Raw genomic sequence first — 26271 nt, forward strand, 5'->3', positions numbered from 1 at the left:
CACACCTCCAAGACTACCACTGCCTTGCTAAAGAAGCTGAGGGTAAAGGTTATGGACTGGCCAAGCATGTCACCAGACCTAAACCCTATTGAGCATCTGTGGGGAAGGTGGAGGAGCGCAAGATCTCTAACATCCACCAGTTCCGTGATGTCGTCATGGAGGAATGGAAAAGGACTCCAGTGGCAACCTGTGACGCTCTAGTGAACTCCATACCCAACAGGGTTAAGGCAGTGCTGGAAAATGGTGGCCACACAAAAAATATTGACACTTGGGGCCCAATTTGGACATTTTCACTTAGGGGTGTACTCACTTTTGTTGCCAGTGGTTTAGACATTAATGGCTGTGTGTTGAGTTATTTTGAGGGGACAGCAAATTTACACTGTTATACAAGCTGTACACTCACTACTTTACATTGTAGCAAAGTGTAATTTCTTCAGTGTTGTCACATGAAAATATATAATAAAATATTTACAAAAATGTGAGGGGTGAACTCACTTCTGGGAGATACTGTGTATATTGTACATTCACATCAGTCCCTAACCCTCAAGGGGCATATAATCTAAGGTTCCTGACTTACATTCATACATGCACATACTAGGGCCAATTTAGACAGGAGCCAATTAACCTACCAGCATGTCTTTGGAGTCTGGGAGGAAACCCACGCAGGTACAGGGAGAACATGCAAACTCCAGACAGGTGGTTCTGTGGCTGGGATTCGAACCAACGACCCTAGTACTGCCAGGCGGAAGCGCTGACCATTTAGCCATTGTGCTGCCCTACAAATAGTTTTTAGTGAAGTTCTTTCCAGGGAATCCTTGAGATCCTAGAAAAAAAATGGAAATGGTTTTGGACCAGTGCAGTGTATTGACATTAGACATCCCCTCAACCATCTTTAAACTGAACTCTGGGTAAAAATGATCCTTGTAGTGGTACTCCCCTGCACTGCAGGGGTTAAATTATGCTTTTTATGTCTAGGAGGAAAAGAAGCATTAAAAAGATTTTTTTCTCAAGTTTAGCCATAGAAAAATATTTTTAGCCATAGTGAGATAACTTACCTGTAATGAAGTATGTCCCATGTAAGAACATTTATCAATAGAGGAGGGGGTGGGTCCTCATTTGGAACTTTGTCACAGCAGCTTCACAAAAGAGCTGAATTTATTAACCCCCACAGTGCCACAAGTTTAACGTGGAGCTCTAGTTTCCTGTGAAAAAAAAAATGTAGCTTTTCGTTTAAAAAACAGCCACTCACCTGTCCCACGATCCAGCAGTGTGCTCACCCCAGCCTAGTTCATCGGCTGTCTTCTGTCCCCGGCATCTTAACTGTGGGCACCCAGCTGTGACAGCTTGCGGCTCCACAGCCAGGTGCCCAGTGCGCATGCACCAGCAGCACTGCACATTGTAAATGGTCCCACAATCTTCTGGGACCTGTCACTTGCCCCAGAAGACTGCGGGGGGGGAGGGAGGGGGCAAGGAGAACTTCAGCTTCCGATCACCTAGGCACTCCCCCCGCTGCTCAAAGGTGCCAATTTTTCATGGGGAGCTGGGCACAAGTCCTTAAAGTGGAACTTCCCCTTTTGGGTGGACCTCCACTTTTAATGACAGAATGAGGACAGGGCATCCCTGCACAGAAGATTTCTATAGGATCCAGCTGCCTGGGACTCTCTCATTACAGGTACGTTTGCTCATTAAAGCTATAGACAATGTTTTCTTATGGCTAAAATTTTGCTTTTAAACATAAGCAGCCAAAATGTATAAATTCAGTGAAGTCAAATAAAGTAGTTTTTTTGAATGTGTTTTTGCTGCATGTATCGTAAAGCTGAAATATTTAACTGCCTTCTCTTTATCTCACTTTACTCTGTTTTCCTGATCTTTTGCATTTGAGAATTTATACTCTTCATAAAGGAAAATTGCACAAAAGCATACAAACTGGAAACTTGCTTACTGATTAGGCCTAATGACACTGTCATAGAACATACATTTTTACCTGTCTTTTTTCTTGCTCTGGTTTTGGAACAGCAATATCTGCTGCTTACCTGAAAGCCAGTTGATTAAATTATCTTTCAAAGCTTTTATTATTATCATAAGCCTGCATAACTGAATGTCAGTTATGGAAGTAATTTTTGCTGACTAAAGTTAAATGTGTTTGTGGTTAAGTGTAAACACTGCATCTTGGAAATCCTTTTATCCAGGTACCTGTTCCCCACATTGAAGAAGGTAAATCTGGACCAGATGACATGCAGAAAATACTGACGTTTCTGCATCAGCTGCAGGCAAGACAAGATGTCCTTGATTCAACAGTGGAATCCCTAAAGAGGTACAGTAGACTGCTTGTAGCGCAGCAGAGGAGTTGTAGCGCATTGAAGTTTACAGTGCATACTCTCATAGCTAAATATCCAGTAGACATCCCTGAAACGGGCTTGATTGACTTTGAAACAATTAGTATTGTTTTAGCTCTTAAAGGATTTTGAATAATCCTTTAAAGTCAAAGCATTTTTTTAACCTCCCTAAAAATAATGTTTTTCCTGTTTTAACTCAGGGAAAATGAGGCCTTGTGGAAAGAGGTTATACAGTTACGGCCAGCTCAGCCGCAATTTGAACCTGTGAGTACTGTGTACCATGTGTGTCTATTTACTATATGAATTTATGTATGTATATATACTTATTTTTTACTCCAGGATGGTTCTGGTACCTGAAATCTGATGCTGTACCATTTGTCGGACCTTATGCTGATATGTGCTGTCCCCATTACAGTGAAGGAAATAAGTATTTGATCCCCTGCTGATTTTGAATGTTTTCCCTCTCACAAAGAAATGATCAGTCTAAAAATCGAAAGGTAGGTGTATTGTAACACAGACAGAATAGCAACAAAAAATTCAAAAGAAATGCATGTCTAACAAATTATGCACTGATTAGCATATCTATGATGAAATAAGTATTTGATCCCCTATCATTCAGCAGGATTTCTGGCTACCAGGTGTCTTTCATACATGTAACAAGCTGAGATTAGAAGCAGTCTCTTAAAGACACCTGTCTACAGGAGCAATCAAACAGTCAGATTCCAAACTCTCCACCATGGCAAGGACCAAAGAGCTGTCCAAGGATGTCAGGGACAAGATTGTAGACCTACACAAGGCTGGACTGGGCTACCAAACTATTGCCAAGCAGCTTGGTGAGAAGGTGACAATAGTTGGTGCAATCATTCGCAAATGAAAGAAACACAAAACAACTGTCAGTCTCCCTAGATCTGGTGCACCATTCAAGATCTCACCTCGTGGAGTGTCAATGATCATGAGAACAGTGAGGAATCATCCCAGAACTTCAAGTGAGGATCTTGTCAATGATCTCCAGGCAGCTGGGACCACAGTCGCCAAGAAAACAATTGGTAACACACTACGCCGACAAGGATTGAAATCCTGCAGTGCCCGCAAGGTCCCTCTGCTCAAGAAAGCACATGCCCAGGCCCGACTGAATTTTGCCACTGAACATCTGAATGATGCAGAGGAGGACTGGTTGAAAGTGTTGTGGTCAGATGAGACCAAAATTGAGCTCTGTGGCATCAACTCAACTCGCCGTGTTTGGAGGAGGAGGGGGAATGCTGCCTATGACTCCAAGAACAACATTGCATCTGTCAAACATGGTGGTGGAAACATTCTTCTTTGGGGGTGTTTTTCTGCTAAGGGGACAGGACAACTGCACCGCATCAAAAGGGACGATGGATGGGGTAATGTACCGTCAAATCTTGGGTGAGAACCTTCTTCCCTCAGCCAGGGCATTGAAAATGGGTCATGGATGGGTGTTCCAGCATGACAATGACCCAAAACACACGGCCAAGGCAACAAAAGAATGGCTCAAGAATAAGCACATTAAGGTCCTGGAGTGGCCTAGCCAGTCTCCAGACCTTAATCTGATTGAAAATCTCTGGAGGGAGCTGAAAGTTCGAGTTGCCAAACATCAGCCACCAAACCTTAATGACTGGGAGAAGATCTGCCAAGAGGAGTGGGACAAAATCCCTCCTGAGATGTGTGCAAACCTGGTGGCCAACTACAGGAAACGTCTGACCTCTGTGATTGCCAACAAGTGATTTGCCACCAAGTACTAAGTCATGTTTTGTGAAGGGGATCAAATACTTATTTCCCTCATGAACATGCAAATCGGTGCATAATTTGTTAGACATGCATTTCTTTTGAATTTTTTGTTGCTATTCTGTGCCTCAGTGTTACAATACACCTACCATTCGATTTTTAGACTGATCATTTCTTTGTGAGTGGGCAAACATTCAAAATCAGCAGGGGATCAAATACTTATTTCCTTCACTGTATGTGCAATAGCCAGGGGCCGTAGTGCTGCAAGGTAGGAGTGCTAACCAGTAAGCCATTGCGTGAACCCACATATTTCATATGTGAGCTTTTTTTTAAATATTTATTTTTTAAATGTTTTTTTCTTGGAATTATATTTGTGACGTGCACTTCACTTATGTACAATTGTAAATGCTATAGTTAAAGTAGGATCAATAGTTTCATTCAGGTATACCTGTACACCTGTTCTCAGCAGTTGTTGATTTGTGTAACACTATACATTTTTTTCTTAAAGTCAGTCATGGAAAAATTGTTTTTATTCTTGCTTGATAATGAAAATCACATAGAAATTTGTTGTCCTATTGCCACAAAAAAGTCCCTAGATCAGTACATTTTTTCAGCTGTATTGTGCTTGATGGTGATCTATTAGCAAGAGACTAGATTTAAAAATGTCTAAAATCTGTGCTTTGTAATATTGCTTGCTAAAGAAAATCTGGTGAAAGATCATGAATTATTGCTCAACTGTATTGAATCATTTAAATTAATATATCTTATATGTGCATACTTGATTTTATAGGTCGGAACATCTCACTCTTATGAACAAATAGGATCTTTTCAATCAAACCAGTAAGTACTGTTTCCATTTACTAAAAATAAAATTTCAATATAAAATAGAGTTTATAGGCCTTACTGTCATGATAAATGCTGTTTTAATAAAACAAATAGTAATGATGCTCTGTGAAATTGGCCATTTTGGTCACAAGAAGCTATGACTTTCTGCGGGAAAATGTTACAACTGTGTATGCATGTTGATTTATAGCACACAAAATGAGAACTTTAAAAAATAATAATAATAATTTGCATTGTGTAGGCCTCTCATGATTGACAGTACAGGCAACTACAATCAGTTATCTGCTTCCAAAACATCACAAACCTCCATTCAGGTAAGTTTTTTTTTTTTGTTTTTTTGTTTTTTTGGGTTTGGGTTTTTTTTTTTCCTGCTTCATTTTACTATTATTAAATAGTGAAAATGGTCATATTCTTTTATATCTTTGTTCATTGTTTATACCTGTAAAAAGAAGCATATCTTGCTGCCTGTGCCACTGAATGGTGCTGTGATGCAGAGGAATTGCCTCCCAAAGTCTTTTCAGAAAAGGTCACTTTGGGAGTGTTGTGTTTGCTCCTCCAATGCGTACAGAGCACAGTAATGATGTGCAAGTTGGAGGAAGGAAGGCCAGAATGCACTGGGGGACCGGGCATACCACATTGCTGGAGTGTCTGTTTTTGAACAGACTTTGGAAAACAACTCTTCTGCCTTAGAACAGTGCTTGGCATGTATGCTTTCTTTTTTGCACGTATATTTTTGGTTAAAACATTTTTGTCACATTCACTTTAATAGCCATAATACCTGCATTTGAGTAGTGATATGATTTTCTCACATACATGTGTAAACCAGAATTTATTTAATGTATTATCATTGTCAAGATTTTTTTTCTAAAGCTGCTGGTTTAAATGGTGTGTGTGTGTGTGTATCTATACCCCTGCCTGTAGCACATGCCCCAATTTTATGTTCTAAACTGAGCGATAGGCACACAGCAGAATACTTATTTTGAAAACGTCATTTTTTCACTTGTACTAGCAAATTATTAAGTATACTGTTTGGCAATAGCAAAAAACACACACTGGTAGTCAAGACTTGCTGCTGAGCAATGTAGCCTTTTGTTCTTCTCACGTCGACATTGGGCATTTACCACTTCCAGACCGGACACTTTTACCCCCTTCCTGACCAGGGCAATTTTCAGCTTTCAGCGCTATCACACTTTGAATGACAATTGCGCAGTCATGCAACACTGTACCCAAATTCATTTTTTACCATTTTTTTGAGACAGATAAAGCTTTATTTTGGTGGTATTTATTCACTGCTGGGATTTTTATTTTTTTTGCTATGTAAATGAAAAAGTCCAAAAATTTTGAACAAAAGTTTTTTTTATAAAATTTTGCAAATAAATATTTTATCATAAATCTTTGCCAAAATGTATTCCGTTATCTTTTTAGTAAAAAAAACAAATTAGTTTATAACCAAAAATTATAATTTTTAAACATTTTTTTTACATTTTTTTTTTTTTTTTACATACTGTCACCCTAGCAGTATGGTGACACTGTACTACTTGTGGGGGGGTGATGAAATTTTTTTTCCTTTTTTTTACAATGATTGCTTTTACACCCATATAGGATGTAAAAGCAATCATTTCTCTTTCTCTCTGTGTGCATTCCTGCACTCATTGAGAAGTACTGAGTGAGATGTGATTGGTCACAGCTTGTCACATGGTATAAGGCTGTTGTGAATAGCCTTGTACCATGTGACCTCTGTGATCATTCACAGATTTCACATGTAGTAAGCAATGATGTCACAAGTGACATCTTGCTTACTACTTTGCATGTGATCACTGATTGGCCAATCAGTGATCACATGATCGGGACCTCGTACAGAGGTCCCGTCCGACGATCGGTGTTTCACTGTGTCCGGAGGACACAGCGGGCACCGGATCGCGGTGCTGCGCGCTCCCAGGGTGCGGGGAGGCCGTTCATAAACGGCCACCCGACCCTGTACTGCCACCGTCCGGCCGTTTATATGCAACGGCCGGTCGGGAAGTGGTTAATAAACAAGGTGAGAAGGTTCTACTCCTGCGAAGTCCGTTCACTTTGTTTGATCGTGCTTGATATCTGTATAAGATAACTCATCCATCTGAAAAGTATATTTTTCTCTTGTGGAAGAATGTATGTTTGTGGTAAGTGTGTGAGCACAAATCAGGATATTAACTGTTTTGAATATTGTCTGTACATCTGGTAAACTTTAATTACAGCTTCCCTACAGAGAGAGTTGAGTGGTGGCATTGCTCTTACCTGCTTTCAAACGTGGGGGAGATGTGTAGGCAGCTTACAGGAGGAGAGCAGGGAGCAAACATCAGCAGTGTAATGCTTTTTCACAGGGAGTCAAAATACACTTGCAAAGCTGTATTAACGATAGTTTGCGTCAGCATGCTAACTATGCAGTTCAGCAGCAGTCAAGAATCACAAAAGTGGCCGAATAGGGTTACAAATATTTTGTCAGGCTAATCAGGTTAAAGATGGATTTTAGAGGCTGCTGCAGGAATGTGCGGGCATATAGTGGAGTTATATTTGTGATCTGTGACCCTGTTGATTTTTCCTCCCTTGTTTTTGATACAGCACCTTATTATTATCTGTCCATTGGGGTCACAGGCTTTAACAAAACACTTTTGTCAATTACCAAAATATATAAAGTCAGCGCTTCTTACTAATGTAAAAATAAGCAGCTTGCAAATACAGGTAAAAATATACACCACCCTTCACGTGAATGCTAAATTAAAATTGCAGCGCTATAAGGTCACAATAATAGTCCAAGAATGACAGCCCCATCAACTTGGCATATCAAAATTCATTCGTAGTCCCTCTGTGCAATATGTGTTATACTCTATTTCAAAAATCAGACTATCCACCACTGAAAAATCAAAAGAAATGCCAACTCACCACCAATATATGCTGACCTGATATAAAGTGCAGCGTCAGCGTTTTAATTAATCATCACAAGACTATCTATCTGCTTGTGAGGCTCTTGGGGGACCGATTTGCTCCTTCCTCCTTTGCAGTATAAGACTTTGTATCGATGTGATACCAAAAACAAAGCTATATAGTGTAGTACTCTTATTTTTAATATAATTCAACACCCGTGCATAGGTAACACTCCGTGATACAGTGCATATACTAACCTGCACCACAGACATAAAATGTGTGCTCACCACCAATGTGTGCTGCCCATGAGGTGTGCAGCAGATGATGCATCATGATTAATTGGAGCACTGATATCAGTCTTCTCTCCCACCAACTATAATCACATTTCCATAGGGGGCACTGTTCAACTCTCGCCATCAAACACCACCGCAACGCAACCAAAATAAAGCGCCATATACTGTAGTATTTATTATGAACCAAACAAGTAGCAGCACAGTGAAGTCACATAAAATCAATAATAAAAGCATCTGCTCTGACTTACATCTCACACCGCCACTCCAGGAACCAATGTGGAGGTGCAATACACCAAACTCGCCTTTTTAAATACATCCAGTGCGCTTCTCACAAATGTGCTTCCTTGGGGGTCTCTAGCACCCCTTAGTGGCCAACCTGTATATGTAGCCTACTCACAGAACTCTGATTAGTGCCACTTCCGGTCTGGCATTAAAAAAAAAAAAAAAAACTTTTGTCAGTTAAACTGGGAAAGGTTAGAACCCCTATCAGAGTATGATTAACAACTGCTTCTCTTAGCCCTATTCCTGTGACAATAGGACATGAAATGAAGTGAAAGATCCCTAACACTGTCATGAACTACAATAAAAACGTGGCAAAAGTTTTTACTATTTCAAGTTTATCAAAACTGTTATCCAAAAGGGTTGGCTTGTTGAAACTTAAGCCGGCCATAGATGGATTTAATCTTGGCCGGTTCAGCAGGGAAAGTAAAGTTATTTGTTCTGTCAATTGTTTTGTTTGTTTTTCAGTCTGCCGCACTTTGTAACAATACAGTTAAATGTCCTTTAATTATGTGCTTAAATCTATATTTTGTGTGTAAAATATTAAACATATAATTTGCTATGCGAGATGCTTGTTGTGACCACATGTTACATCATTCTAATGTAACCCTCTGCACACTGTTATACAACCTTACTTGCATCCAGCAAACCTCTGCATAAAAATAGGGATTTTTGGTTCATATATTGTAATTCATGTTTAACCTGGCCCACTGAGTCAGTGATTTCTCTGTCCTGTCCTGAGAATGTTTGTTTATCATGTACAATGTGCAGGCTTTTGAGAGCAGATCGCCATGGTTCACTGAACAGAAACCTAACAGAGGCACCAAAAGAGTCATCAGAGAAGAGCATGATAGCTCTGTGGAGGAGCCCAACAATCATCTGAAAACTTCTTTGTAAGGACATTTGCTTTGTGTTATGAAAACATAAAACTCGTGAAATAAGATTTTGCATTCTGTTTCTAGTAGCAGATATAATATTTTCTTCTCAGAAGCTGCAATTCTCATGGAATTTTATAACACTACATGACTATACACGGTGTTCCAAATTATTATGCAAATTATATTTTTCTCATTTACCTAAATAATTGATGTAAATAACAGTCAGCATAATTCTCATGTTATCAACTATGAAGAGTACAATTCACATTTTATTGAACAAACCTCCTAATGATAACAGTATTTTTGTTAAACATTAAACACTTACAATGCACTGTTCCAAATTATTACGCACCGTAAGTTTCAAAACACTTTATAGGTTGTAAAGAACTGAAAATTGTCATTTGTTGTGTTTGCAGCATATTTACTGAAATCAAAAGCTATTTCAATCAAACTTTTAACAACATTTTAACTTTTTAAACATTTTAACCGGTCACGATACATTTTAACATAGGACCCCTTATTTGATAGCAGCTTCACAAGTCTTGCATCCATCGAACTTGTGAGTTTTTAGACAGTTTCTGCTTGAATTTGTTTGCAAGATGTCAGAATAGCCTCCCAGAGCTGCTGTTTGGATGTAAACTGCCTCCCACCCTCATAGATCTTTTGCTTGAGGATGCTCCAAAGGTTCTCAATAGGATTGAGGTCAGGGGAGGATGGAGGCCACACCATGACTTTCTCTCCTTTTATCCCCATAGCAGCCATTGATGCAGAGGTATTCTTTGCAGCATGAGATGGTGCATTGCCATGCATGAAGATGATTTTATTACGGAAAGCATAGTTCTTCCTTCTGTACCAGGGAAGAAAGTGGTCAGTCATAAACTCCACATACTTTGCAGAGGTCATCTTTACACCTTCGGGGGCTCTAAAGGGGCCGATCTGCTCTGTTCCCATGATTCCGGCCCAAAACATGACTCCACTACTGCCTTGCTGATGTCTCAGCCTTGTTGGAACAGGGTGGCCATCCACCAACCATCTACTACTCTATCCATCTGGACCATCCAGGGTTGCACGGCACTCATCAGTGAACAGGACTGTTTGAAAATTAGTCTTCATGTGTTTTTCTGCCCAATGCAGCGTTTCTGCTTGTGAGCATTGGTTAGTGGTGGCTGAATAGAAGGTTTATGCACAGTTACAAGACTCTGGAGGACTCTACACCTTGATGTCCGTGGGACTCCAGAGGCACCAGCAGCTTCAAATATCTATTTGCTGCTATGTAATGGTATTTTAGCAGCTGCTCTCTTGATCCGATGCATGGATCTGTGCCTTTATCTGCATGAACCCGTCTGTGCTCTGAATCAGCCACAAATCTCTTAATAGTGCGATGATCACGCTTAAGTTTTCGTGAAATATCTAATGTTTTCATACCTCGTCGAAGGCATTGAACTATTTCACTCTTTTCGGCAGCAGAGAGATCCTTTTTCTTCCCCATATTGCTTGAAAATGGTGCTCTGCTTAATAATGTGGAACACCGTCCTTTAGTAGTTTTTCCTTAAATTGGGCTCACCGGCCAATCTAATTATTACAGGTGTCCGAGATTGCTTTCAGTGATCAAAAGAGCCCTGAGACACAATGCCATCCATGAGTTAAACTGAAAAACAAAATATTTCATCTTTGTGACACTTAAATAGAATTTGCATAATAATTTGGAACACGGTGTAGTTGTGTGATTGTATATGACCTATATTAGAGTGGTAATAAAGCCTACTTTGTGATTTTTACCTACAGGTAAGCTTATCATAAAGCTTACCTGTAGGTAAAATGAATCTCTTAAACATGTACCGTTTAGTAGATATTCACTCTTTTTGGCAGCCAGTGCGTGAGCTCTGAAGGAACGGCATACCCCTGCATGTCCTTCAGAGCACTGTGCCGTGGCCTGTGACTCCCGTGCGCATGCGCGTGAGTGACATCATCATGACTTGGCCAGTCTGACGGCTGGAGCGCATGATCCCGGAAGAAAGACTAGGTGAAGATAAAAGCCCTGTCGGCGGTGACCTCTGGAGGTCTTTGTTCTAAGGTAAATATTTCATAATGTACTAGTATGCATACTAGTACATTATGCAGTTGCCTTGCAGGGGATTTTTTTTTTTTTTTTTTTTTTAAAGCTGCGGTTTTCTACCACTTTAATGGATAAATGGCATATCATTTAAAATTCAGATGGTGGGTGCATTAGTTTCCTTCTTTTCCATACTCTTTTAGTTTATTTTCATGTATTGATCCTGCCATCACACTTCTGTCCTACGGTGACAAAGCTCAGTCTAAGGCCTCGTTCACACAGGACACTTTACTGCGGGCCCTGTGCTGGTTGGTGTTTTCGCAGCATAGGGGTGCAGTTATGTGCATCTCCATGCTGGCGTCCCATTCATTTATATTGGGACATGTGGCTGCACAGACATAGACCCTGTGTTCTAAAGTGACATGCAGTTGAGTGCAGGTGCATGTCCCTGAACACACCCTGTACTCATTCAGAAACCCGCATGCCATATTAAGACACGCACACAGTGCCTGTGCATCCCCATGCCAGGAAAACACTGACCCACAAGGCTCACAATGAAGTGCCCTACGTGAACAAGCCCTAGCTGTGGAGGAGCAGTGTTATGTTAAGGTATTCTCCTGAATAGACTGCAAACACCTTCCCCTCTCCACACCTGTGTTACATAGGAAAGAGGGGTCCTAAAGTTTACATAAGATAGCTGGGAAGGCTGATAAGATTGTTTGATAGTTTAATTCAGTGTCCAGGAAGTGCATAGGTTCGACCTGCACATTAATCATTCATCACTCAGATTTTTGTATCCGTGTGATTGTACATGTCGTGTGTTTTTTTTTTTTTGTTTTTTTTTTAAATAAGTACAAAAGAAAATGCAAAAAACATGTTTGCAACACTGCATTTATTCTGAACACATGAGGAAAAACTCTGGTTTAAGTAAAAAAAAAAAGGGAGATATTAAAATGGGGAGTTTGTGAAAAAACTGTATATACTTCAGTAAACATACAGCGGGTAAAATAAGTATTGAACACGTCACCATATTTCTCGGTAAATCTATTTCTAAAGGTGCTATTGACATGAAATTTTCATCACATGTCAGTAACAACCCATGCAATCCATACATACATAGAAACAAACAAGTTCAGAAATTAAGTTGTGTAGCAAAATGGAATGAAACATGGAAAAAATATTGAACACGCTAACTGAAATTTATTTAATACTTCATACGAAATCCTTTGTTGGTAATGACAGCTTCAAGATACCTCCTGTATGGAGAAACTCGTCGCATGCATTGCTCAGGTGTGATTTTGGCCCTTTCTTCCAAACAGTCTTCAAATCTTGAAGGTTCTGTGGGCCTCTACTATGAACTCTGATCTTTAGTTCTTTCCATAGATTTTCTATTGGATTCAAGTCAGGTGATTGCCTGGGACATTCTAGCAGCCTTATTTTCTTTCTTTGAAACCAATTGAGAGTTTCCTTGGCTTTCTGTTTGGGATCATTGCCTTGCTGAAATGTCTACCCTCCTTTCATCTTCATCATCCTGGTAGATGGCAGCAGATTTTTATCAAGAATGTCTTGGTACATTTTTCCATTCACCCTTCCTTCAATGATATGAAGTTTGCCAGTACCGAAAACAAGCCCCACACCATGATGTTCCCACCTCCATGCGTCACTGTTGGTGTGGTGTTTTTGGTGTGATGTGCAGTGCCATTTGACCTCCAAACATGGTGTGTATTATGGCATCTAAAGAGTTTGATTTTGGTCTCATCTGACCAGACTATATTTTCCCAGTATTTCACAGGCTTGTCTAAATGTTGTGCACATACTTTAAACAAGCTTCAGCATGCTTTGGAGTCTTTGCAATGGAGTCTTGCGTGGTGAGTGTGCATACAGGCCATTGCGGTTGAGTGCATTACTTATTGTTTTCTTAGAAACAATTGTACCAGCTAATTCCAGATATTTCTAAAGCGCTCCACAATTGGCCCTTGGCTCTTGGACAACTCTTCTGATAATTCTTTTCACTCCTCTGTCAGTAATCTTGCGAGGAGCACTTGGTCATGGCCAGTTTATGGTGAAATGATGTTTTTTACACTTCCAGATTATGACCCCAACAATGCTCACTGGAACATTCAAAAGTTTAGAAACCCTTCTGTAACGAATGCCATCAGTATGTTTTGCAACAATAAGGTTTTGAAGGTCTTGAGAGAGCCCTTTGCTTTTATCCATCATGCGTTTCTTGTGTGACACCTTGATAATGAGACACCTTTTATAGGCCGTCAGTTGAGACTGAACCAGCTGATATTAATTTGCACTGACAAGTGGCAGGATTGCTTTCTAATTACTGATAGATACTGGTGTCTCTTTATGTGCCTCCCTTTCTTCACGTGTTCAATAATTTTTCCCGTGTTATTCCATTTTATTACACATACCTTAATTTCTGAACTTGTCTGTTTTGGTTTCTTTGTATGTATGGATTGCATGGGTTGCTACCAATGTGTGGTGAAAATTTTCATGTCAATGGCACCTTTAGAAATATGTTTACCTAGAAAAATGGTGACGTGTTCAATACTTATTTTACCCGCTGTATTTATCTGCCTTTTTACCACTAGAGAGCAGAGCATAGTGCTTAAACGCAGGTTATTTAGGCATTTTGATGTATTGAGCTGTCTGTGATTCCAGAAATCAGGGGTACGAAAATTACAACACAGACGAATCTGATGATCCCTCAGATTTATCCTCTTATGAAAGCGAGCTGGTGATTAATGAAGATACTGCCTCGAACATTGACCAGTCATTTACAAATGCAGATGAAATGTAAGTAATAACCCCAAAAATTTGGAACCAGTTTTTATTCAGTGACCATAATTAAGTGACAGCACAGCATATACACTATTGCACTGTACTACAAAAGACAATTTCTGTGAAAAACAAAAGCCCGCTATTTTTTTAAAATTAATTTTTGCTTGGAAATGCCTTGAATACCCATTTTCTCTTAGTGAAAATGTGTTTCCTGTCCTCTGATTGCAGTGCTCTATGCTTCCATTGAGTAGCAGCCACATGCCTAATTACAAGCATCACTTGGCAAGAAAGTGAGGGGGTATTTAGGTAGTTCAGCTCTTATGCCTGTTTATTCCCTAAGGACCACATCAATTTCATATTTATTCTATGGGCCTGTTCTTATTAAGTAACAACTTTGTCATGATTTTAGATAACAAAGTATTACATATTTGGCCTTTTTAGGGTCAAAGAAGCCTTTCTTTTGGTGATAGCTAGCAAAAATTATTTTATATTGCAATCCATGTAGACGACAAACGTAACAAAACTAGTAAAAGCACTCTTTTCTACATTTGATAAGTTTTCGTTGTTAAAATTTATTTAACCACTTGCCTACTGGGCACTTATACTCCCTTCCTGCCCAGGCCAATTTTCACCTTTAAGCGCTGTCGCACTTTGAATGATAATTGCGTGGTCATGCAACATTGTACCCATATGAAATTTTTATCACTTTTTTCATACAAATAGAGCTTTCTTTTGGTGGTATTTACTCGCTGGTCGGTGTTCTATTTTTTGCGCTATAAACAAAAAAATAGCAAAAAATGTGAAATAAAAAGTTTTTCTTTGTTTTCTATTATAAAATTTTGCAAACAGGTAATTTTTCTCCTTCATTGATGTGCGTTGAGGCTGCACTGATAGGCGGTATTGATAGGTGGCACTGATGGGCACTGGTAGACAGCACTGATGATGCTGCACTGATGGGGGGCACGGATGGGTGGCACTGATGGGCACTTGTGGGCGGCACTGCTAAGCACTGATCATCAGTGCTCTGATGATCGGTGCCGATCCGTCCTCCGACAATTGCTGGTTATTGGCAGTACTTTCCTCATGCTGTGACAGCGTAAGAAAAGTGCAGCCAATAACCGGCACCTGCATTTACTGGTGATCTGCTGTGTCATTGGACACAGCTGATCACGTGGTAAAAGGCTGCTGTGATTGGCCTTTTACCACATCACATCCATAGGACATAGCGATCACGGAGATCGCCGAGGCGCATTCTGGGAGGACGTCATATGATGCCCTCCCAGGACTGGACAACCGCGCTGTAGCCATTAGGCTATAGCGCGGTTGGCAAGTGGTTAAATGTAGGTAATCTCATTTATAATTGTCCATTTTAAAATTACACTAAAATTGGGATTCTGGTACAAAGCATTGAAAAGTTATTTACAAATGAAATCAAGACTTTATCTTTACCGTACGTAGCACAGGAATCGATTCATAGACCATGGATTATATGCTGCTACCTTCAGGTGAATGGACACTCACAAAAGCGTAACTGCCCCCAAGTGTCCCTATAGAAACGCACCCATCTGTGAGGCTCCAGTTTTTTGCTATTTTCATTGGCTGATGGATGCCTTCTCCTCTTTGATAAGAATTTTCTACTGTTTTCACCAGATTTAGTTTACCTTCTTTGACTGGCACCTTTTTCAAGATCTTACTGCTTGCTGCTTTCATGGCTTATTAGCAGTTTCAGGATCAGTTACCTTTGAGTACATTTTGGGAACTGTACCCAGACTCCTCAGCAGTGGGCCTGGCCTCTGTTTCCTTCAGGCACTGGATTCTCCATTGGGCACTCACCTTGGCACGTGGTGCAACAAGTGTAGTTAGCCGAGGGTCAAGGTACATTCCTATGGCAGCCAGACCCTAAAGACCCCTTTGGTGGAGTTAACCATGAACTCTAAATGGGACCAATGGCATGGACAAGGTAAGACAGGGTTTCCCTATACTCTTATACATACCAGTTTCTGGCTTTTTCATGTCTTGATGGATCTGTAGCATACACTGCATCCTTATTCTACAAGATCTACTGCAGTGCCAAACACACGCTTACCTTTTTAAATTTGGCATTTTGCTATCGGATATACCTCTCTGGGTGGTGACACAGTGCTTAGACTCCTAACTGCACACTTTTGGATGTCATTTTCTGGAGACAATGCAAGCTGATTGCTTGCCATTTCAGCTGTTGCCGGATTCATGAGAGACGTAGCCATCAGAACTCCTGTTGCGCTGGTTTACTGCATTTCTCTCATACTGGATACCTTGAACCCTCTTAATCTACATTCAGCCCATGTGTACCATGCAAGGGTAGACTTTCATTTTGCAGTGGGGGATTACAGGTGTTTGGAAGTGGGAGCATGTGGCACAGACAGTGGCATCCACCACAGGCCATGAGGAGACTCCCAAGTTCCTCAAGTGTTTTGGAGCAAGTCTAACCCTGAAACCACTCCAGTACTCAGGCTCTTACAGATGCACATCAGACATACTTTCTTACTAAGGCAGAGTTTACTGCCACTACGTTTTGACCTAATCCAGAGCCTAGCTCAACTTCTGTAATTGTTGGCTGCGATCAGTCATAACCACTATTCTGCTACTTCTCCCCCTATAAACATGGATCAAAACCAGAATTAGCACATTTTCTATGGCAGAAAACAAAAGGGCTGACATTTTTTCAGAGGTTGCTTAAGACTTTTCATCACCATTATTTAGGGAAGTGACACCCCTCACTTCTTGCCATATGCTGTATCCTGTGAATCTGTTAATTGAGGCGGTGTGAACCAGTCTCTGGATAGATACTGCTAATGATGCACAGCTTCCAGATGTTCTACAATGCACAAAAATGAGGGACTTTTGTAGAAAATCTATTTCTACACTGGATCAGGCAAGTTGGGCCTTATACAATGTTTGGCCAAATTCAGAGGCATTTTCCCCTCCTGACAACATTTAAAGCTTGTTATCTTCTAGATGTAAAATTGAAAAAGAAATGGTATGTCCCCATTAGGGTCTCAGACCGTTCTTGCACTGAATGTCCAGTCTACTGTACTCCCTCCTTCAAATATTCAGAATTTAGGTGTTTGGACACGCTTTTGAAGTCCTCCATTGCTTTGGCAGGTTCTGCCATACATTTGACCATAGCCACTTTATACATTGCCAGATCATGACTAAGTGGGCTGAAAGAAAGTAATAGTAAGCTTTCTCCTGCTATAGATAATTCTAATCTTTCTTCAAGATAACAGTTCTTGCCCTTGGCCCTACTTGTCTGTGTAGACACCATGGAAAACGCCATCTGTCAGATCTCCAGAATGTCCCTACTTTCTGTGTATATGCAGAATCTTATGGCTTAAAGTTTGGGTAACAGACTCAGTTTGGTAAGAGGTGCGTGTGCCCTTAGATGGCGAATGTCTTTTTGTTAACTCCCTTTGGCCATTACATTGATGTAGCCACAGAGAGGAGGGGTTCCTACCTCATTATCCACAATCACAATTCCCTATGGTATGGACATCCCCTACCTTATGTTTATAATCTATTCACCCTCTTCAGGTTTCACCATTTATTGCAGGTCCTTTGGTCGCAGTAGACCTTCCACTTCAAAGCCCACTGGACCTACTAAAAATCTTACATGTTGAATGTTCGCCTCTATTTCTGGAGACAAATGGGTGGCCAGACGTCTTGAACTTTCTTTCATTCTGCTTTCTAGAGAGATACATAATGAATTTTATTGCTGGGGACGTACCAGGGTCTATAAAACTGATTCCTGTGTCATATATTATATGATAAAATTAATAGGAGTCGACATACATGTAAATTCCATATCATGAAGGATGGGAATCTGCATATTTGAAAAATCTTGCACATGCGCAGAAATAAGTTTGTGTGTGATAAGTTCCCTATTATCTTGTGAGATTTACTGAATTCTTGTAAGAGTTTACTGCTTTGAAACAAGATCTTTCAGGAGGTTGTCCATCCCTTGTGGTAGCAATAAAAGTGATATGAAAAAAAATAAGAATGAGACCGTGTAAAAAAAATTAATGAAAAAAAAATTTAAAATAAAAATGTACAGCTCCCCCCCACTCCCCTGTGCTTGCACACAAAGGCGAACTCATATGTAAGTCCTGCAAGCATATGTAAGCAGTGTTCGCACCACACGAGGTTTCACTACAAACGTTACAGGGAGAGCAATATTTCTAGCACCAAACCTCCTGTGTAACTCTAAACTGGTAACTTGGAAAGGCTTTTAAAGAGTCACCTATGGAGATTTTTAAGTACTGTAGTTCTACGCGCTTGCGCAATTTCAAACATGACATGTTAGGTATTTGTTTACTCAGCGTAACATCCTTTTATATTTTACCAGTTGGGTATTATATTGTGTTTTTGTGTAAATAAAATTCAAGTATTTTTTTCTTAAAAAGATTGTTTGAAAGACCACTGCACAATTACCGTGTGACATAAAAAATTGCAACACCCACTATTTTATTCTGTAGGGCCTCTGCTTAAATTTTCTTGCAACAAATGTAGATATTTACATGTATGAGTGAAGTATCAGTATTGGCCCAATTATTGAAGTGGTTAAATTCACTTTGTGTTGATTGTGAATCACTACCCTTGCTAGAAGTCTGTTCTTAGCACCACCCATTCTTTCAGTAAAATAATACTTTTAAAGGTTGATTTTGAACTTTTTTTTTTATTATTAGTCCTCTTGATCTTGGCTTCATATTGAAATCACTGCCCAGGAGGCAGAACTTTGATCACACGCAAACCAATTCATCTGCTTCTAAGAACCCTGAAAGTGAACCTTTACTGTTGGAACCAATATGGTCCTGCAGCTTATTTTTGTTAGTGTCATTTACTCCTGACAAGACTGATGTAATTGTTTAGGTGGTTTGCTACATGCAGGTCTCCCTCAACACAAGTACTGTACGCAATTTAAATTTTTGTTATCAAATGGTATCTTTTCTTTCTGTCACCATTCAGTGCTACAGGAAGTCTTTCACCTTTGGGTTATACTGACAACCTACATGTAGATAGAATACAGGCAAACAAAAAAATTGTAGGCCAGCCCAGGGCCCAGGATAACCTCTCCAACTACCAGCAAGCTTCATTTTTCATTATCGTACATCACGGGACACAGAAAAGGTCATAATGACTGTGGGTTATATGCTACCTATAGGTGAATGGACACTGAGTGACCAATCAGAGAGGAAGTTCTCCCCTATATAACCCCTCCTACACATGAAATGATTGTTTTTTTTCACCAGTATCTGTAGGGTGGCTGGTCACTAAAGTGTTGCATGTGCTCTTGGAGCATACCTGGAAGGTCCAGAACAGTTTCATTGTAGAATCAGGGACTTTAATCGGATCCGTTTGGAAAGTTGTTAACCAAAATGGATGGTACCTGAGCCTTGCTGGATAAGGAGAAGCTGAGGCATGTTGGTAGTGCGAAGGGTTATTCTGGACTGGCACATGTTATTTGTTTGCTAGTGTCCAATCCTCATATCGGTGGCAGCATTACCCCACAGTAAAAAAACTTCCTGCATCCCTTAATAGACTCCCAAAAAGTTTTGAGTATAAAAACCCTATTTTTTTTGTTTTATATACACTGTTTCCTTGCATATCGATATGCTGATTTTCATCTGCTTTTAATATTCAAATTGCTTTTGTAATGAAGCATAATGGTTGCTATATAGCACAGTGCTTCAAAAACAAAGTGTATGAAAATTGTTTACATACAAATGTTGAAAAAGCAATCTTTGGGGTTAACTAAGTTTTAATAATTGGTTAAACAGAAACAAAAGACCAACTTTGTTCATCTGTAAAAGTAAAATGGAGCTCCAGTAGGTTATACCAGGAGAATCTCTATCCCTCTTTAATCTGCAGGTCTCTGATGCACAGAACAGGACCAGCTGTCATAGAAAGGTCTAGTTTACGGTGTTGGCAGCCTTTGCTGCCCCCTCTGAAATGCAATCTGTAGAGGATCACGTTTCAGAGAGCTGGGAGGTGATTTGTTGCCCCTACACCACCTGTTTTACTATGAAAAGCCTGCACCACTGCACTACAGCCAAGAATCACGTGTGAATGAGCCCCAACAGCGGAGCCCTGCAGGTTAAACCAATCCAGTCCACCGATGCTTACCTGCAAGCCATCAGTTTGACAGTTGAGTCACCTGTATGAAATGGAGCTTTATGCTGACAGGGTTTCCGATGTTTGTAAAGGCTAAGCTTAAACTGCTTCCCCAGATTTTACTGTTTACTTTCCAAACCTACTTGATATATTACAGAATGAAATTACGAAAAAATCTTTATACTAAAACAACTATATTTGTGTTTTAACATATTTTGCTGAATTTATAACATCATTATTATGATTTGGTTAAATATTTATACAGCTCAGTGACAAATCACAGAAAACCAGCATCACACAAGAGGCTGAAAAACTGTATAGAAAGACAAGATTCCGTAAGTACTAAGAATTGACAAAATACCTAAATAATGTATATGATGGTAATTAAGACAAAGTAGTTAAATGTATGATCAATAGAACTGTATACAAATTTTGCATTGTAAGAAAAAAAAAAGTTTCAAAGATTTCAAATGAACATTTTGTCTTCTAGTGCTCATGCATTAAACATTTTTAAACCTCTACGGTGCATGCTGATGCTCTTTAGGCTGCATATGTTGCATTTTTTACCTCTGTTTGAGACGTTTCTGAGATTTTTCAGAATTTATTGCAGGTGCATTTGATCTGTAGTTGACTTCTTCCTGGCCTACATTTAACCTGCTTTAGGCTGCTTTATCATTCCCATAGACTTGTAGAGGAAAAAAAGCAGTTTTGATGCAAACAAAAGCCTGCGGACACAGACCCTGTCTCAGCCACTATTTCCCTAACAAGATCATTTCAGTGTAGTAACAAATAAACTTTAAGTCTCTTGTTCCTATCCAAAATATAAACTACAATCCTCTGTTTGAACCTTCAGCAATAGTGTAGAAGCAAACATGTCAGAGAATTAGCAAGTGCTCAAAAAAAGAGGGCACCCACTTCAGAAAATTGATATTTCAAAGTCATTTGTTCTATATTTGGGATTAGAGCAAGAGATGGAAGTGGTGGACCTAACATTAAGCGTAAAAACAGCTTTGTTATTGAGGATGGACAAATTGACAATATTGTCAAAATTATTAATTTATATTAAAGGGTATTAGCCCTGAGATCCTGAAACTCTTATTCCAATAAAAATTTAAACTGTGTTCTCAAATGCATCAAATAAGCAAACAAATAAAAAAAAAAATATAGATAAATGTGTATAAATAAATTGTCCGTGTAATACAATACAACCAACGTGATAAAAAATACAGTACCTCACCGAAGTGAGTACACCCCTCACATTTTTGTAAATATTTTTTTATATCTTTTCATATGACAACACTGAAGAAATTACACTTTACACTTTACTACAATGTAAAGTAGTGATTGTACAGCTTGTATAACAGTGTAAATTTGCTGTCCCGTGAAAATAACTCAACACACAGCCATTAATGTCTAAACCGCTGGCAACAAAAGTGAGTACACCCCTAAGTAAAAATGTCCAAATTGAGCCCAATTAGCCATTTTCCCTCCCCGGTGTAATGTGACTCGTTAGTGTTACAAGGTCTCAGGTGTGAATGGAGAGCAGGTGTGTTAAATTTGGTGTTATCGCTCTCACTCTCTCATACTGGTCACTGGAAGTTCAACATGGCACCTCATGGCAAAGAACTCTGAGGATCTGAAAAAAAAATTGTTGCTCTACATAAAGATGGCCTGCGCTATAAGAAGATTGCCAAGACCCTGAAACTGAGCTGCAGCACGGTGGCCAAGACCATACAGCGGTTTAATAGGACAAGTTCCACTCAGAACAGGCCTCTCCATGGTGGACCAAAGAAGTTGAGTGCACATGCTCAGTGTCATATCCAGAGGTTGTCTTTGGGAAATACACATATGAATGCTGCCAGCATTGCTGCAGAGGTTGAAGGGGTGGGGGGTCAGCTTGTCAGTGCTCAGACCATATGTCGCACACTGCATCAAATTGTTCTGCATGGCTGTTGTCCCAGAAGGAAGCCTCTTCTAAAGATGATGCACAAGAAAGCCCGCAAACAGTTTGCTGAAGACAAGCAGACTAAGGACATAGATTACTGGAACCATGTCCTGGGGTCTGATTACACCAAGATAAACTTATTTGGTTCAGATGGTGTCAAGCGTGTGTGGCGGCAACCAGGTGAGGAGTACAAAGTCAAGTGTGTCTTTCCTACAGTCAAGCATGTTGGTGGGAGTGTCATGGTCTGGGGCTGCATGAGTGCTGCTGGCACCGGGGAGCTACAGTTCATTGAGGGAACCATGAATGTCAACATGTACTGTGACATACTGAAGCAGAGCATGATCCCCTTTCTTCGGAGACTAGGCCACAGGGCAGCATTCCAACATGACAACCCCAAACACACCTCCAAGATTATCACTGCCTTGCTAAGGAAGCTGAGGGTAAAGGTGATGGACTGGCCAAGCATGTCTCCAGACCTAAAACCTATTGAGCATCTGTGGGGCATCCTTAAATGGAAGGTGGAGCAGTGCAAGGTCTCTTAACATCCACCAGCTCCATGATGTCATCATGGAGGAGTGGAAGAGGACTCCAGTGGGGCAACCTGTGAAGCTCTGGTGAACTCCATGCCCAAGAGGTTTAAGGCAGTGTTGGAAAATAATGGTGGTCACACAAAATATTGACACTTTGGGCCCAATTTTGACTTTGTTGTCAGCGATTTAGACATTAATGGCTGTGTGAGTTATTTTGAGGGGACAGCAAATTTACACTGTTATACAGTTAAAATGTGAGGGGTGTACTCACTTCTGTGAGGTACTGTATTTTTTATCACGTTGGTTGTATTGTATTACACGGACAATTTATTTATACACATCTATAATTTACAAAGATGTGAGGGGTGTACTCCTGTAAGATACTGTATATAATGTTCTCAGTGATGTAAACAAAGGTTTAAAGGTGATACTATGCAATGGCACTACAAATCTGCCCTTCCTCTTCACCAACTATATGCATCCCTGTGCCTTCAAGAAGCTCGATGGTATACTAGATATTACACACAGACAGATCCCCATGGTGTAGTAGTTAGTTTAATGAGAAAAACAAATATAAATGCACTTGCATTTTTATTATTTATTAAATACAATTTATTAAACACACAGGCATGAATTAGAAGTTGGAAATGCTGGTTTGCATTCCAATGAGCGGAAGTGACATCCTGGAAGCCCCGCCCATCCAGGGCTGATTGATACCCTTTTGAGATTTTTATATATATATCGTTGGGCTAAAAATCTGATGACAAACAGCTTTTTTCCTTTTATATTTAATGCTTTCATGTATTTATTTGTTTGTATTTGTTGCACAGATGTAGTGACACTGCATTACATATCTAGTTAAATAAACCATTTTGCTTGGTAATGCTAATTGTAGCACACCTTACCTATAGAAAAAGCTACAAAATGCTGGGGTATAAGGTGAGGTGAGTTACAGTTGGCATTGCCAAGTAGAAAAGTTTATTTAAATTGATAAATATAACAAATATTTTATACATATGCAAATATTAAATACAGCCTATATATATGTGTTTTTGTCCTTTAAAAAAATTCTAGACAATAAAGCGCAGAATTGTATACAGTGGCTCAGAGAATGAAGATGAACAAAAGAGTTGTCATATGGACTCAGGTATCTTTCTGTTGTATACACGGTCTTCTAAGACATGTACATTATGTTTGCTGATTCTTCAGTCATGGGGAAAAAAACGACACATGACACTGTCTGTCACTATCATCAACATAGCAGTTTTTGTTTTTCTCTGTCCTTAGTAGTAACCTCCAAAAAGGTGACAGTGCTATTTATCCTGCAGTAAACTTGCACTGTAGCAATAGTACGCTGCACATAAAACTATTCTGATAGTTCTCTCGCATTCCACCCAGTCTCCTAACAGCTGTACTCACATAGGTTTTGGACACCCAGGGACATATGCCAGAGACTGACTCATTTTGTCATCAAGACACCTGACATTTTTAACCCTAAGCTTTTTAATAATGTTTCTGCACTATAAGGAGCTTCTCTTTTCTTCCTTGAGTAACATTCTTTCCAACAATATCCAACTTTGTATATGTGTGGCAGAAATAATTATACCCACTGTAATGAGATTTTCAAGCTTTGGAGGAGAAAATATGAGCAAGATATGACTTACCTGTATTGGTCAGTCATTTAGTTGTGGTGAGCTTCAATCCAAACAATGGTGGCTCTGGACACTTGGATTTGGTGTGGATATGCATGTATGGTAGAGTTCTTTGCAGAGGAAGAGATGTATTGACTTTGTGTACTCTATAGTTATTTATGTAGTTTTTAATTGATATCAATTTTATGTTGTGGTTTTGATTTATGTAGGGCATACAGCATTTTAAATAGGGTTTTTTCATACAGCATTGCTAAATTTACTAAATGTTTTACTTTTTTTTTTTTTTTTTTTTCTAGTGGTATTATCACTTTTTGATTGATTAGGGTAAAACAATGAGGTTAAGCTACTGTAGCTGTAAAGGTAAAAGACTTTATCTACTCATGTATGGTTCATCTGTATTTTTCCTTTGAAAGCGCCAGTAGACAAGTCCATCAGATCATGCCAATCTTCTTGTTACAAGATGGACAAGATGCTTAAACAAATGCATCGGGATCACACTCGTCTAACTAAGAAGGTGCTAGCTGTGGAGCAACAGTCATTACAGAAACTTTCAGAAATATCAACAGCACTGAGCACGTTAAGCAGCTACATCATGAACACCAAGAATCCCCAAAGAGCTTCGTGTCCTCCTTTTCTCGATGCAGCAAAGATTCAGCAAAATGAAAGGCAGGGTTCCCAAAGTCATCACCATGGACTGTGGTCAGACAACTCTGCAAATCATTCCACTAAAAGAGAATATGAGTCTTAGCAACTCTTCATGTGAGTGCCTGCATAAGATCAGTTGCATCCATTATAGTTCTGTTGAATTTGTATTTGTATCTACTAGTAGTTATGTGAATGTACAGCAGACTACTTTCACTCAAACTCATGTTAAAAACCATAACATACTTTAAATAAATACTAGTAAATGTGTGTCAGCTGAATGGTAGACTATATAGAAGGAAAAAATGGAGTGCGTGAGAGTGCCAAAGATCAAAAATTATGGAATTTTAATGATAAGCAATTAAATGCTGTTCTATAATAAATCGATGCAAAATACATGGGTGTATTAGTTGGTGTGTGAATACTGTAAAGAAAAAATTGAAGAGTAATTGCCATAAATAAATGAACTATGATGGAAAAACAGAATGTGTGATATAATTGCATGTGCATAAAGATTCATCGGAGAGTTTCAGGATTTCTCCATTAGTTGAGGTTGAGATTCATGGGCCTGGACACGGAGGATGTCAGTGGACTTTGTGGTACTCGTCATTATTCAAAATAAGTATAGTGAATATAAGATGGTTTGCGGGATGGAATTTCAGTCCTAAGGAGGCAAGTGTTATTTCTAGAGATGATACAAAACAGACTAGAATTAGAACTGTGGATTAGAGAATTAAGGGCCAGGAGGACATTGGAGTAAAACTAAAGGGCCAATATGAGTCCCCTAATGCTGAGGACTGAATGTTCCGTAAGCTCATATCCTAATCGTACAGCACAGGACATAGGCTGGGGTATTCATCAACTCTGGAATATAGGCTAGTATCTACAAGTGACTGGACACTGACAAAGCTTTGCTTGTACCCCTATAACCCTACCCCACTCCGTGAGATCTCAGTTATTTGCTAGAGCTCTAAGGTAACGGATCTGAACCTTATAATATCCTTATTTGAGACCAATCCATCAATTCCATCTCGAACTCAACATTTTTTTTTTTTTTGGTAATTGTCTTTTTATTAACTGTTAACCCCTTCATGCCTACTGTCGCAAATATGCGGCCCCACTGGACCAAGCTTTTTTCCGATGGGCCACATATTTGTGTACCTGTCTTTGTGCTGGGAACACATTGCACGGGGCACTCCCAGCACAGAGACTGGAATCTCACCAAGAGCCCAG

The 26271-nt window shown here is 39.6% G+C and overlaps 1 protein-coding gene across 2 annotated transcripts in view; it reads left to right on the plus strand.

Annotated features, from left to right (window-relative positions):
- LOC149456167 (uncharacterized) overlaps positions 1–25524 on the plus strand; it is a 45910-nt gene extending 20386 nt beyond the window's left edge. The window contains exons 4-12 of one of the 2 annotated variants that reach the window (XM_089685352.1): positions 2190–2314; positions 2537–2600; positions 4873–4922; positions 5167–5239; positions 9170–9291; positions 14000–14134; positions 20535–20604; positions 23819–23891; positions 24819–25524. In XM_089685352.1, the coding sequence (XP_089541478.1) occupies positions 2190–2314; positions 2537–2600; positions 4873–4922; positions 5167–5239; positions 9170–9291; positions 14000–14134; positions 20535–20604; positions 23819–23891; positions 24819–25144 (1038 nt within the window). In that variant the 3' untranslated portion in view covers positions 25145–25524. Of the gene's footprint in view, positions 1–2189; positions 2315–2536; positions 2601–4872; positions 4923–5166; positions 5240–9169; positions 9292–13999; positions 14135–20534; positions 20605–23818; positions 23892–24809 lie in introns of both variants that reach the window. The other variant, XM_089685351.1, reaches the window with a different exon arrangement.
- Positions 25525–26271: the final 747 nt, after the last annotated feature.

Source organism: Staurois parvus, unplaced genomic scaffold (assembly GCF_062004578.1).
Source record: "Staurois parvus isolate SC_StPar_1 unplaced genomic scaffold, SC_StPar_1.0 ptg000372l, whole genome shotgun sequence".
Classification (NCBI taxonomy): Eukaryota; Metazoa; Chordata; class Amphibia; order Anura; family Ranidae; genus Staurois; species Staurois parvus.